A 12,909-nucleotide genomic window follows, 5' to 3' on the forward strand; every position below is an offset into this window, starting at 1 on the left:
ATGCAATTTTTTTTAAATGAAATATAAGTTATATTCCATGACTTCAGCTATGATATAAAGTACTTGAAGAAAAAATAAAAAACATATTAGCTTCTAAGTAAGTTCTTTCATTTTTTGGTGTTTACATACATTTTTTTATTGATTGCAATCTAGATAAACTAATAAATAATTCATTGTTCAAATGCTAAAATGTTTGTATCATTTTGTTATGGTCTTAGATTTTCATTTATATAGTTCTATACTGTTGAAATAGGGCACTGAATCGTAGTTATACCCTAAAAACTTCATTTTTTAAGGCCTTAAAGGTCAAACCTGTAAAGGTTGAAAGTCTTAATGGTAATTTTTGTGTTCTACGGTTTAAATAACTATAATAGATGTGGATTTCAACCTGTGGGCGTTCCAAGACCTTCATTTTGTTGTATAGTGTAATTAAAGAGAAATTTAGATGAATAAGTACCTAGCATTTGTTTTAAAAATGGTTTCTTAACTCAAATAAAAGAAAAATATGACGAAAAAAATAGGCTGTCTGTACTGTGTATAGCCCGTTACAAAGCCAAAATAGTTGCACCATCTTGCAACTAAGAGATAGAAACAAAATACATTTGATACAAAAAATATTTTTTGTTTATTACTATTACTGTAACCATTGGCATAAGAATTTGTGCTTTTTTTTTCGTTCATAGCCCATTCATTTATAAATCAACTACAATAGACATATTTTTGTTAACAATATAATGTATTTTTTGAATACAAATTCGCTTAATTCACAAACTATTAATTTACACAAAAGCTATAGGCCAAATGGTGCAGTACCCCCGTTAAAAAGATTCCTTGACTACGTGAAATACCACACCTACGCAGCTTTTTATGATACAACAGATGACGTTATGTAATTATGTACATATTTTATGCAATTTTTATTCTATTCAAAGAATTTAAATTATTAATTTTATTAAATGATCTAATAAATGGAGGCTGCGTAGATAGTTACAGAGTTCTGTTGAGAGCTGTAACTAATATGATCTACTGATATATTAAAAAACTGAAAATTAACTTGGTAATTCTCACAATTTGAATATTATTTGGAAGGAGAGCAGCTTATGTACCATGGCGTTATATTAGATTAGCTATAATCAGTCATGGTATGAAGGAAGCAAACACAAATCCCACTCCGTATCTAGGAAGGGTATAGGTCGAAATTAGTCCAATGCTGATCCTCAATTACGAGGGTCATCTGAAAAGTTTCCAACCTCAATGTGAAAATGGAAGGACTCGTTAATAGAAGATAGTCACATGTATCTATCATATCTTGAGAGTTACTCATCAAAGTTTCAATCATTTTAGATGCGCAGTTGTTGTATAATAGTGGTAAAAATTTAGTGAGTTACTGTGAGTATTTTTAGGAAAATGGACAAGATCGAGTAGTGCTCTATTGGTGCAGTTTAGATACAATAAACCAAGTTTTGACTCTATATTTATACACCATTATACACTCAAAACCAAAATATAGTCCAAACAGTGGACTGCAAAAACTTTCGTAAAAAGAAGAAGTAATCACCTTTGCAAACAATTATTTAGTAGAGAAAAACGGGGAGTTCTATTTGAACGGGTTATAAAGATTGGAGCATAGCTTGGAGATGTGTGCAGAGTTGCAAGAGGATTATGTCGAAAAATAAGAATAAAACTTCAGAAAAATGTCTTATATCTTTGCTAGGTCGGAAACATTTCAGAACACCCTCGAATACTCCAAGTCCAAAAAAGGCTTAGACTTACAACTCCATAACAAATCCTCAGTGTTACTCCTCTCCGTCATTCATGAGTACAAGCACTTTCTATATATATATGTGCTCACTCCTCAAAAAATTAAATAATAAGGGTAACTTCCTTGGAAAATATAAGAACACTGTTCAGATTCCAACTAATACAAAAAGTATCGAACTCGTTTTAGATCATATTTTTTATAGCTCTCGTTATATTCATGACACCTCCAAAATCCTAACAGATAAAATTTTTCTTATAACCAAGTATATTTAGGCAGTCATTGATCAGATCGTCTTCGTTTCACCAGCCACTTATATAGCTTTGTCCCATTCTAAGAAACTGCCTCCAACACGACATCACATTCAGTTTATTATTCCATCTGCAATGTCAGAAAAAAAACACTCTATTAAAAATACACACTTATTTCAGATATATGATCTTGATAGGAAATTGTTATTCATACATTTTGAAGATAAAGTCGAATTGGACTGCGAATAAACACTTCCATACACACATACAACAAAAGGGTCACAAAAATATTATTTTCAGTTCATTCGACATTCCTTATTCAAGAACATAATATGTACATATATTATATGTATTTGAAAAGTGACCATTATTATCAGACCCATTGAAAAAGTTTTTGCTCATAAAGAAAAGGGAGAGAGATTTCTTTATCTGTTTGTATAATACAAAAGCATACAATACGAAATAGCATTAAAAATTCGTTATATGTGAGATTTGGTGTTAATACCAAGTAAATAAATATGTACATATAGTTTATTTTTGTAAGGGTTTGAATTGAAAATAAAATACATTCCACTCAAGGGGTCACTTGTACAAATTTATATATTTTTAAAAGCCTCTCAAGAATTGTTCCATAGAAGAAAAAAAAACAGTTTTGTCTTTTTTTACAAATAGTATTTCAATCAAAAAATATAAAATGGCTAAAAATACTGATATAATTAGTAGAATTTAGTAGTTTGTAATAAATAAAAAAGAATGTGAGAAGAAGGCGAGACATATGGTACACCTGAATTAAGATATTCGTCACTACCACCTTCATATTATATGATTTTAAGGGGAGAAAATGAATGTCTACTATAAGGAGGAGAACTTCTTACATTTAAAATACCAATGGTACAGAGAAAATATTGTAATTGAATTCATATATATTTTATTACTATACATTTTTAAACAATTTACACCAAGGATAGGCAATAATGCTTACTTCATGGGCACAAATTAACGCCACGAAGACCTATTAAATAATAAACAAAAAGGAAAACAAGCACACGCAACAATAATTTCTCTTTTTCTAATTTTTAAACAAATTATTACTCTAATTATAAGAGATAATTTCTCAAAAAAAAAACCTAGACAAACCTTTTTTTTTTTGGTATCAAATAGACTAAAAGTATATTCGAAAATGCTTTTATAATCTACATAAGAATAAAGTTACATATTTCAATAAGTTAACAAATGATATCACTATGTAAAAAAAAATTCAGTATTCTTTTTATTCCTTAAAATTGACATATAAAATTATAAATTTAACTTTTGTGATATACGTACAGATTGATTTTTTCAGCGGGCCTTATTATTAAATACAAATTAGAAGCCTTGTTGATGGATAGAAATGAATGATTGACTAAGAAACAGGGATGGAGACTTAAACTCAAGACTTGCGACTTGACTTGGAATTGAGTCCATGATTTGAATATTTAATTTATGTATAAAAATAATAATGAACGAATATAGGGAAAAAATCATTGAGCCGTTCATACTTTAGTCAATATTGGGCCAAATATAGTTGGCTATGCAACACATTTTCGGTCTGTTAGAGGCGTTAAGGTGACCTGAATATATGTATATTATAACTAACTACAAAACTTTTATGAACTTACCCATTTTATTCAATGTAAAAGGTTATTTTGCAATTTGCAAATGATAGGAAAAATTGAATACGTCATGAGGGAAAGGAAATTGAAAAAGTAATTTCATCTGTGATGTCATAAAAAGCGATATTTTGAGGCGGAGGGGCTAAAATAGAGACATGCAACATTGACTTCTACTTGAGTTCATATCTAGAAGACTTGCAACTCAACTTGATCTCACAATCAAAGACTTATGCCTTGATTAGGACACGGTTGTTAAGACTCGAGACTTGAGACTTTATTGGATTTCAGACAATTTTCTAAAAATCTGTTTCATTTTTCCAAGGAAATATATATACAAAGTACTTTCAAAAAAAATTAATAAATAATATCTATAGTATCTTTTATAGGGAGAAAAACTCAATTCGTGTGTGGTTTATGGACGAATAAAATTTGAAGACTCGAACTGAATATTCAAGGACTTGGACTTGTGAGCAAACGCTTGAGACTCAAATTGGACTTGAAGTATAAGAGCTTTTCCCCACTTTGCCGAATAATTCATAAACTGCATAAATAAATAGAATATAAATTAAATTTTATCCCTTTATTTTTGATATGAAAAGAAACAATAATGATCACTCATACTTTGAAATTGTCGCCAATTACTAAGCATTTAATCTTTCAAAATGGCAGTAAAATGTATTTTATATTTTTCTGTACATTTTTTTGGTGCAAACGTTGGCAAAATCAATGATTACACGTGCATGTAGTGTACATGAAAATCAAATTCCGACGTTAGCTCAACGTTTACAACGTGCATAGGACCCATGCATGAGGAAAATAATTGAAAATATATCCTCATAGAAATGTTGTTTTGACAATGGCACCAGTTGTATTTAATTTAAAAAAAGAATGCATTTATATGAGGGTTAGAAATACAACTTTAACTAACTTTTAATTATATATTTAAAGCAAAAAATATATAAAAAACATGACATATTATATGTCATTGAATGTCGAGGACTGAGGACATTTTGTTTCTTTAAAACATTCCTACCTCGAAACTTTGTATAACTTACATGCATTTTGCATATAGTAAGATGTACAGATTGAGCTGAAAATAAGTGATCCGTGAGTGTTACTCTTTAAGGGCCTGAATAGAAAAAATGGAGGTATAAATCATTGATTCGTTCATAACTTTTATTAGTTTTGAGCAAAGCTATAAACCTAGTGGCAACATATAGATCACATGATCAGTATTTGTCCAAAGACCACAATTTTTCCTACGACGATAGAAAATGTTATGTCAGTCCTTATTTATTGGGTTCAGTCCATTCTTAGGACCAGTCCTTTCATTCCTTGTACCGGTCATTGAGTGATTTCATGAAGGACCGAACTTTTTAAGTTTTAGGACTGATACGCAGGATTGAACTAATGGGATTGAAGTCTTTAGTCTAAATAAGGAGAAACACAACACTAACGAAAAAAGGCGTTGAGGTGTCATTAATATAACTCTATAGCTAACTATGATACTTCCATAATACACCCTTTTAATTAAATAACTATGATAAAATCAATGCGGCTAGTGTGTTGAAGCTACAGATTTTCCGACCGTCTAGCCGATAATATATTTTTTAGTTTGTTTTACCCTATTGGAAGGATAAATTGCATTTATTATGACAGAAATTGATTAAATAACGTCATATTTGATATCATACAAAGCAACATTTTGCAAAGGGAAAATATCCTATACAACTAAGAAATTTACACAAGCTAACAGAAGTGTTTCTCACCCTTGTTTATAGCTTTTCGTTTTGCGTCCACATATTTTTACTGTTCTCCTCGGCCTATTTTAAATGATAAATATATATAAAGACCTAAGCTATTTCGACTTAATTTTTTTTTCAACAACGGAAGTCTGGAAATGCACATTTTATCCCAGCTACGTCATTGTTGTACAGGGGAACCAAAAAGGTATTCTCTACGATGAACACTATCCTGGAAACAAGTTCATCAGGTAAAAGAGTAACATGCAAGTCCAAGCAGGTAGCATTTTTTAAACGAATATTTTGTGAACCAGCTCTCCTGCTGAATATCAATGGTTGATTACAAAAAGTGGGACATTATGATTTATGGGAGTGAGGGATGAGGATAATTATTGTAAATTTATTGATAATTCAATTTGTTGGTTGTCCTTAAAGTATGAGTTGCAAAAATTTGCATAAAAATAAACGAATGAGCGTGAGAAGAAGTTCAAGTCTGCATACGGTATATTTATAGCAGCGTTCTTACATTCAATTCAAAAGCTATCAAAAACCCAAATTTGACATATTTATAACAAATTATAGATTCTTAACCCTTTACTACCTGAATTTTATCTATTGAATTAAAAAGAAAAAATTTTATGTGTATAAACTTTTATAGGCATCAGGATATAATATAAATGAAAAAATATATTGTAATAAGAAAAATACATTAACAAAGACTTTGAGAGATCCACTTGATTACATTATTTAAAAAAAGAAATATTTATGTATCTATGTACCCTGACTTTGAAAGTACATTCGGGCGAATGACAAAAAATAATAACAATAGAAATTCATACAAAATAATAAAAATATCCCAAATATAGAAAAATATATATAATTTCCTTCAAAAACACATTCTTTATATGAACATATAAACATATTTTTAAAATAGCTTTTGTCACAATTAAGTAGAAGATATAGACTTGTAAATTAATGCTACATCTGTGTATTTAAAAAGAAACTTTAAAGTACATCCAGGTAGATAAAGGGGGCAAGTCCTACTTCTAGAATTGAATAAAGAACTTAACAGTGTTTTTGAAATTAATTATTAAATATGAATTTAAATTGATTTGATAATAATGAACAAATCACCATATTTGATAATATATTACTCTACTGAGTATATTGCGTATAGTATGAGGAATGAGATGTTACATTGTACATACAAGAGTGAAAATAAATTATAATAAAAGGAACAATGAGGAATTATGGGCCTCATTTACTACACTGATTTCTTCCGATAAATCAGTTTATTTAGAGCACTAATACAGAAAATGAGAATCTTGGAATATTTGGAAGGCAATAGAATGTACCATATTCTAAATACATACATAACTAACGAAACAACATAACAAAGGATACAAATCATGATAGTCTTATTCTTAGATATAGGGATTTTGTAGAGATAAATTAAAATGAGTTCTATGATTAGAAAAGTAAAAAACGATTGGTAGCACTTTTATTCTTCTTCTTTTTGAATTAATGTGCATACCCTATATAGAGCATATAGAAACTAAAAAAAAGAAAAATTAATTTAAATTAGTATTAGCGCAGGATGTTTGAATATATATATATTATTATTTTATTGAGCCTTGCTTAAAAAAAAAAAAGACACTGAAGGAAGCTGTAATTCATCTTTCTGAGAGAAAGATGTTAAAACAAGGACGATCTATTAAATAATGAACAATAAAGAAAAAGAGTAACCGTACCAACCGTTTTTCCTTTTTTAATCTGTAAACTGTATTTTTCCCTTCAAAAATACCATCCCCCGTTATTACCTCCCTTGTGCATATATGTTCTTCTTTCCTTCTTGAAATAACCCCTTAAAAACAGATACAAGTTTACTCTTTTCTGTTTATGAAAAGGGGCACCAACTTTTGTAAGGCTATAGCATAGGGCTACTAAAAATGATAGATGGCCTCCCAAGTGAAAGTGTGGTACTCTGCTATAGGAGTTAACGGCAAATTAAAATATATGTACAAGGATAAAATGAAACATAGTCGGCCAAATTTGTACAAATATAAATGAAAAATAATTATTATAGAAACTAGCAGTAGTAGCCGGCAATGCACAGATTAATTAGGCATCAGCTAACAGACAAACACCGCTTTAATAACATAGAAGACAACTCTCCAACAAATTCTCAGTGTTACTCTCCGTGTATTTCATGGGAACACTCACAAGTAGCTATTCCAAAAAAAAAAAACATATATGATGTGATGAGCTAGAGACTTCTTTAGTCTTTAGAGCGCTCACTGGCTGTACTTTATCTACACATGCTCTTTGCTAACCTCATCTAAAGTCACATATGTTCTTCCCTCTTCTTCTTTTTTTGTTTTTTTAATTAGCTCGGTTTAAAAATGGAGTTCTCATCCTACACATAGAGAAGAAGATATAATTTGATAATTAATATAGATATAACAAATTTTACAACTAGGCAAAAAAGGTGGAAGGGGTCAATAGCCAGTAGGCGCTTATGATTCAGCTGTCACAAAGTCATAAGTAAATTGATATGGAATGGAATTCAACAACTCTTATTCCCTTTGGATCATTTTGAGATTGTTTTTTCAAACAAAAGTTGAATAGAGTATACTGCATGTAGCCTATAGTCAACAGAGCATGAGTGTTGTTTACATTATAGCAGTTTGTTGACTATAACTGAGAATCTATGTGGCCATAAAATTGAAACAAATACTTATCACCTAGCGTGTTTACTTATTTATTTGCTAACTATGACTCAAGATCTCATAACCATCTTGTGGATATGAATGTTTTGTTAACTTGCCTTATGGCCTTCAGGATATAGTTTATTAAGAATTTAAAAAAATCATTATTATTACATTTATAACATATGCATTTATTTTATTTTGCTTAATTAGATCATTTCATCAATAATTATGTCAAATAAAATCTTCATTAATCTAAACACAAGAGTTGGTAATTAAAATGACTGGTTTATTTGATGAGATGAAAAAATGGAAACTCGTCCATCTGTTTGTACAAGTTATAACCTGCTCAAACTACTAATTCTTACACGAATGATTCCCTATGTAAATGTACGATGCATTTTTACGGACAACGCAGTTTTTACCGTATGTGGGGCACTTTTATATATATATATATATTTTCAAAACTAAAAAGGTTGTTTTATTTTTAGTCTTTTTTAAATGATAGATATTTTATTTATTTTCCTACTTTTAAAACGACTTTATTAAAAAAAGTTCAATCAATTTCCATTTTTATGGTCCTTTATAAAAATGTCTTATTTTTAATATATTCACAAATTATATCCAACAAGGGTCCCTAATCAACACTGGGAAAAAATGTCCTTCAAAAACGGGCTGAGTCAAGGGCTCCGTGAGAGATTACATAAATAAAAAATATATAATTTGATCGAGCAAGTTTTATATATTTGAAGATATTAAAAATGCTGTAGGGCTCTGCAGCGATGAAAAGGTTGTGAATTACTGCTCTACTCAATATGATATCTGAAATCCCACTTTCATCAAGAGAAAGTAGATTTGAATGCTCAACTATAAATGATTTATTATGGTAAATGTCATTTTTTTGTTCAAAGGGATATTTATTTATTATGTATTTTACAACAAACTATTCTTATGGAAATAAAGTATATACAAATTTTTGCATAATTTCTGCATAAATAATAATAATCATAAATTTTAAAATCATATGTAAAATAAATAGATACACACATTTTATTTTACCATCACAACGATAAATCACAATATTTAAAAATAAAAATTTGAGTAATAATTTTAAAACTTTGGTGTTAGGTTAAATCTTCATAATATTTAACTCAGACGAAGAAGTCTTTCAGGATCTGAAGAAAAATCAAAAATAACCAGAGCTGATTTAATCCACTTCGATGGATACATTAGCAATAATATTGGAAAGAAGGTGGATCGTCTAAAAAGAATAATATATAAAATAATTGCATATTATAGAGCATTTTCATGTGACGTCAGTATTGTTGATATCAACCATATTGGGAGTGTCTAAGCAACCAAGTTTTATAGAAATAAAATGATGAACCACTAGTATTTGGATGTCAAAATGGGACTGATAAATAAAAAGGACTTACTTAAACCTTTGCGGTCCATCAAAAATGTATATCCCTAATGTCTAACTTTATTATATATCAAAAACTAGTATGTATTGAAAATATGTAATTACTTCATTTAATATTAATATTCACATAATATAGTGAGTAAAATGACTATCTTATCTTCAATTACTCTACTTTTATCGTCCCGAATCGATACAAAATCAGAAATATATGTTCCAATCTAGCCTCTTAAAAGGGATTTCCAGTCCCTATTTATAAGATTTACTTCAAATTCCACTGTTTTCTTTGACATTATGATATGCTAAATACAGATATTTATCCTATTTTTAACTTAAAAAACCATTTGATGAAGATTCATCAATTTTTGTTTGCAAAACAATAATTTTGATCGGCTTCCAAGAGGGCAGAGTTTCTAATTCTGATACAACTTTTGACGTGAGTAAAAATGCTCTAATTATGGGTAAGGGTACATAACTACGGACAGGCAGAATAAACTCTCCCCTTACTTAAATTTTGTTGTCAAATGAGAAATATTTTGTGTAAAAGGCAGCCTTTGTTGTCACATTTTTTTGGAATTATTAGAAATAATTATTTTTTGTCAAAAAAAAAAAATATCGTATAAACTAGTGATGTCTTGTTATGTTTGTTATATACATATGCATATATATATAAGGTCCTTTAAAAAAGTTGTATTTTTAACAAAGAGTGATTTAAATGTTTGTTTTTTGTACTTTTACAAAAAGTTATAAAAAATATGTTAAAAAAATTGTCAAAAAATAATACAACCCTCCCCTTAAAAAAGATCCTTTATACGACACTGAAGACTGCAGTCCCATTCAGTCTCAGTTCAGTCTAGTTTAAGTCCTATTTATCAGTTCTAAAATACATAAAGTTCCGTCCGTGATGACGTCACTCAACTATATTTCTTCCTTTTTTTAAAATCATTTCCAGTATTAATAGTCCGAAGGGCCCGTCCTAAGACTTGAGTGGACCGAATAAATAAGGAATTACACAATACCAGTCGTCAACTCTTGCAAAAATAACCGAAATGTATATTTGCGCATGGTTGAACCCCCCTCATTTAGGACATTTTCCTTCGATAATATATTCCATCTTTGTGTATTTCCTACTAACTAAAATATGTTTTCTAAATCTAATGAAATATGCCGCTTAATAGTATATACATGGACTACAATAAAAGAGCCACAATCCCTGATGAGAAAAGTATGTTTTCTTTTGTTTCACTTTTTCCATGTATGTACTATTTTTTTGGATCTATAAGCTCTCTAAATTGTACATTGTTTAAATATTACTCCATTGTCTTTAGTCTTTGTTCTACTTTAATGAACCTTGAGTGGAGAATTGGGCCTTCATCCCATAAAAATAATAGGAGAATTAAGTAGAAAAGAGAAAGAAAAGAAAAAAATACTTTTAAGTACATATATGCAGTAGTATGTCAGCTGAAGAATGAATATTTAATGTTTTCGAGGACTTCACTGCTTTTAATTGAATTTTCTTTTAACAAAATTAAAGTTTTATATATATATATATATATTACGCCTTTGTTCCGGCCTTTCCTTTCTCAAAAATAGGGGGGGTACTCGTAGTAGAAGAAATGATGTCAAAACTCCTCTTTCTCTTCATTTACTCTCAAAAAGTTGAGCTTTTAGATAGTCCTAGTATCTCCGGAACATGTCCTAAACAAAGTAATTATTTGCTTTGCCCCTTTCATCAAAGGACATTTCAAATTGAAATGTATCCATCGAAAAAATGACTAATTTCCTAGTGTTCTATCCAGCCCAGAGTTGATATTGTCATAGCGAATATCCCCGAGTAACTCCCTCAGATCCGTGATGATCCCACTCGATAGCTGAAAAGGAAAAGATGGCGAATGGGTCTTATCTGTGGATTAGACCTTACTTGAGCTGTCATGGGGTTTTTATAGCCCTCAGAGCGTTTGATTAAGGCGTAATGTGAATGTAGTGGATGAAGGAGAACTCCATCATTGAGATCTTGATACTTGGGATGAGAGGATCGAAGTACGGATCCATGGATCTAAGTATGAAAGGACTTGTGATTATTATTATTTTGGAACATGTTAGTTTTACCTCAAAAATAAGGATAGCAAGGAGAGAAATGTAACTAAAGAGTTTGACCATGTTTCGACTGATCCTTTGACAAAGTTGGAACTGATGAGTTATTGAAGGGTTAGGTCTCCTTATATACTCACTCATTTTATGTTTGGAAAGGTGGTTCGTCAGCAAAATTTCACTTTGTACTTTTTCTTGAAATAAAAGAGTAACAAAAGTTAGTTTTGTTTTTTTTTGTTTTAAGATTTTCAGATACGATTGAGAATATGTAGGGAAGTATTTCATACAAAAAGATTGTTGAGTTGATTTTTTAAATATAGTTATCAAGATATGTGATATAAAGTTCTTCAAGTACTTCCATCAATTGTTGTCATTCACATATTATTCTGTATGAAAAATAAATAAATGAAGCAGGATACAAAAGAATGATTTCAAAGAACTTAAGTTACCTCTCTCAGATCAGATATCCTTTTTGATGGGTATTCAGGAAATGCAAACATTTCTGTATTATCTCATCCACATTGGTCATTGTTTCAATAATTTCTTGATGAAGAATCAAGTTGAAGTCTTAATTATATGTATATGGCAACCTTTCTTACAAAAGGAAACAGAAAAGTAGGACCTACATCAATTGGTAGTTATTCATTTTTTCCCAACTATGAAATCATTAATTAATAATCATTGGCAATTATAAACAGCTTAAAAATAGCTAATTCAAATTCAACCAATAAAGATTCAGAACGCTGAGAAGGGGAAAGAAATAGATAAATCGATAGCTAACAACATAATATTACATAGTGAATTTCTACGTTAGTTATGTTAGGTAATACCCATAAAAAAGAAGAACGATTTGTTTTTAGGGATATTCTGTTAATTATATCAGCAATTATGATGCACCAGGCTCAGTGTTGACACTTTTTAGTACATATAAGATTGTATTCACGTTTCAATCACTTGGACTGGCGAGCAGATCTTCACCATGGAGCTGGTTTAAAACAGCCGTAACGATTGGGTGTTGGGTCGGAGCATCGAGGACATCCCCTCAAAGAGTACCTCCCTGGATCTAGGAAAAACATTAGGAAGGGTTTTACTGCTTCCAGCGGGATGGAGTACTTTTGGAGTAAGCACGTTTGGCCCCTTCTTCCTGAGATCTTAACATAATGGACTTTTCTATATAGTCCTTCTGGAGATGGAGATTAGTGTGACTTCCTACTGTAGGATCGACGACTTGAAAGCAGTCATAGTGTTCGCATGAGACAACTTGTCGGAAGAGACCATACAGCGAG

The 12,909-nt window shown here is 30.2% G+C and overlaps 1 protein-coding gene across 1 annotated transcript; it reads right to left on the reverse strand.

Moving 5' to 3' along the window:
• Window positions 1-9,016: 9,016 nt before the first annotated feature.
• LOC121113727 (uncharacterized) lies at window positions 9,017-11,797 on the reverse strand. Its single transcript, XM_040707579.2, has 4 exons — window positions 11,642-11,797; window positions 11,454-11,588; window positions 11,316-11,403; window positions 9,017-9,287 (listed from the first exon to the last, which is right to left on the reverse strand). The coding sequence occupies exons 1-4, from the start codon at window positions 11,765-11,767 to the stop codon at window positions 9,259-9,261; spliced, it is 378 nt and encodes a 125-aa protein (XP_040563513.2). The 5' UTR covers window positions 11,768-11,797; the 3' UTR covers window positions 9,017-9,258.
• Between the last annotated feature and the right edge of the window lie 1,112 nt (window positions 11,798-12,909).

Source organism: Lepeophtheirus salmonis, chromosome 2 (assembly GCF_016086655.4).
Source record: "Lepeophtheirus salmonis chromosome 2, UVic_Lsal_1.4, whole genome shotgun sequence".
Classification (NCBI taxonomy): Eukaryota; Metazoa; Arthropoda; class Copepoda; order Siphonostomatoida; family Caligidae; genus Lepeophtheirus; species Lepeophtheirus salmonis.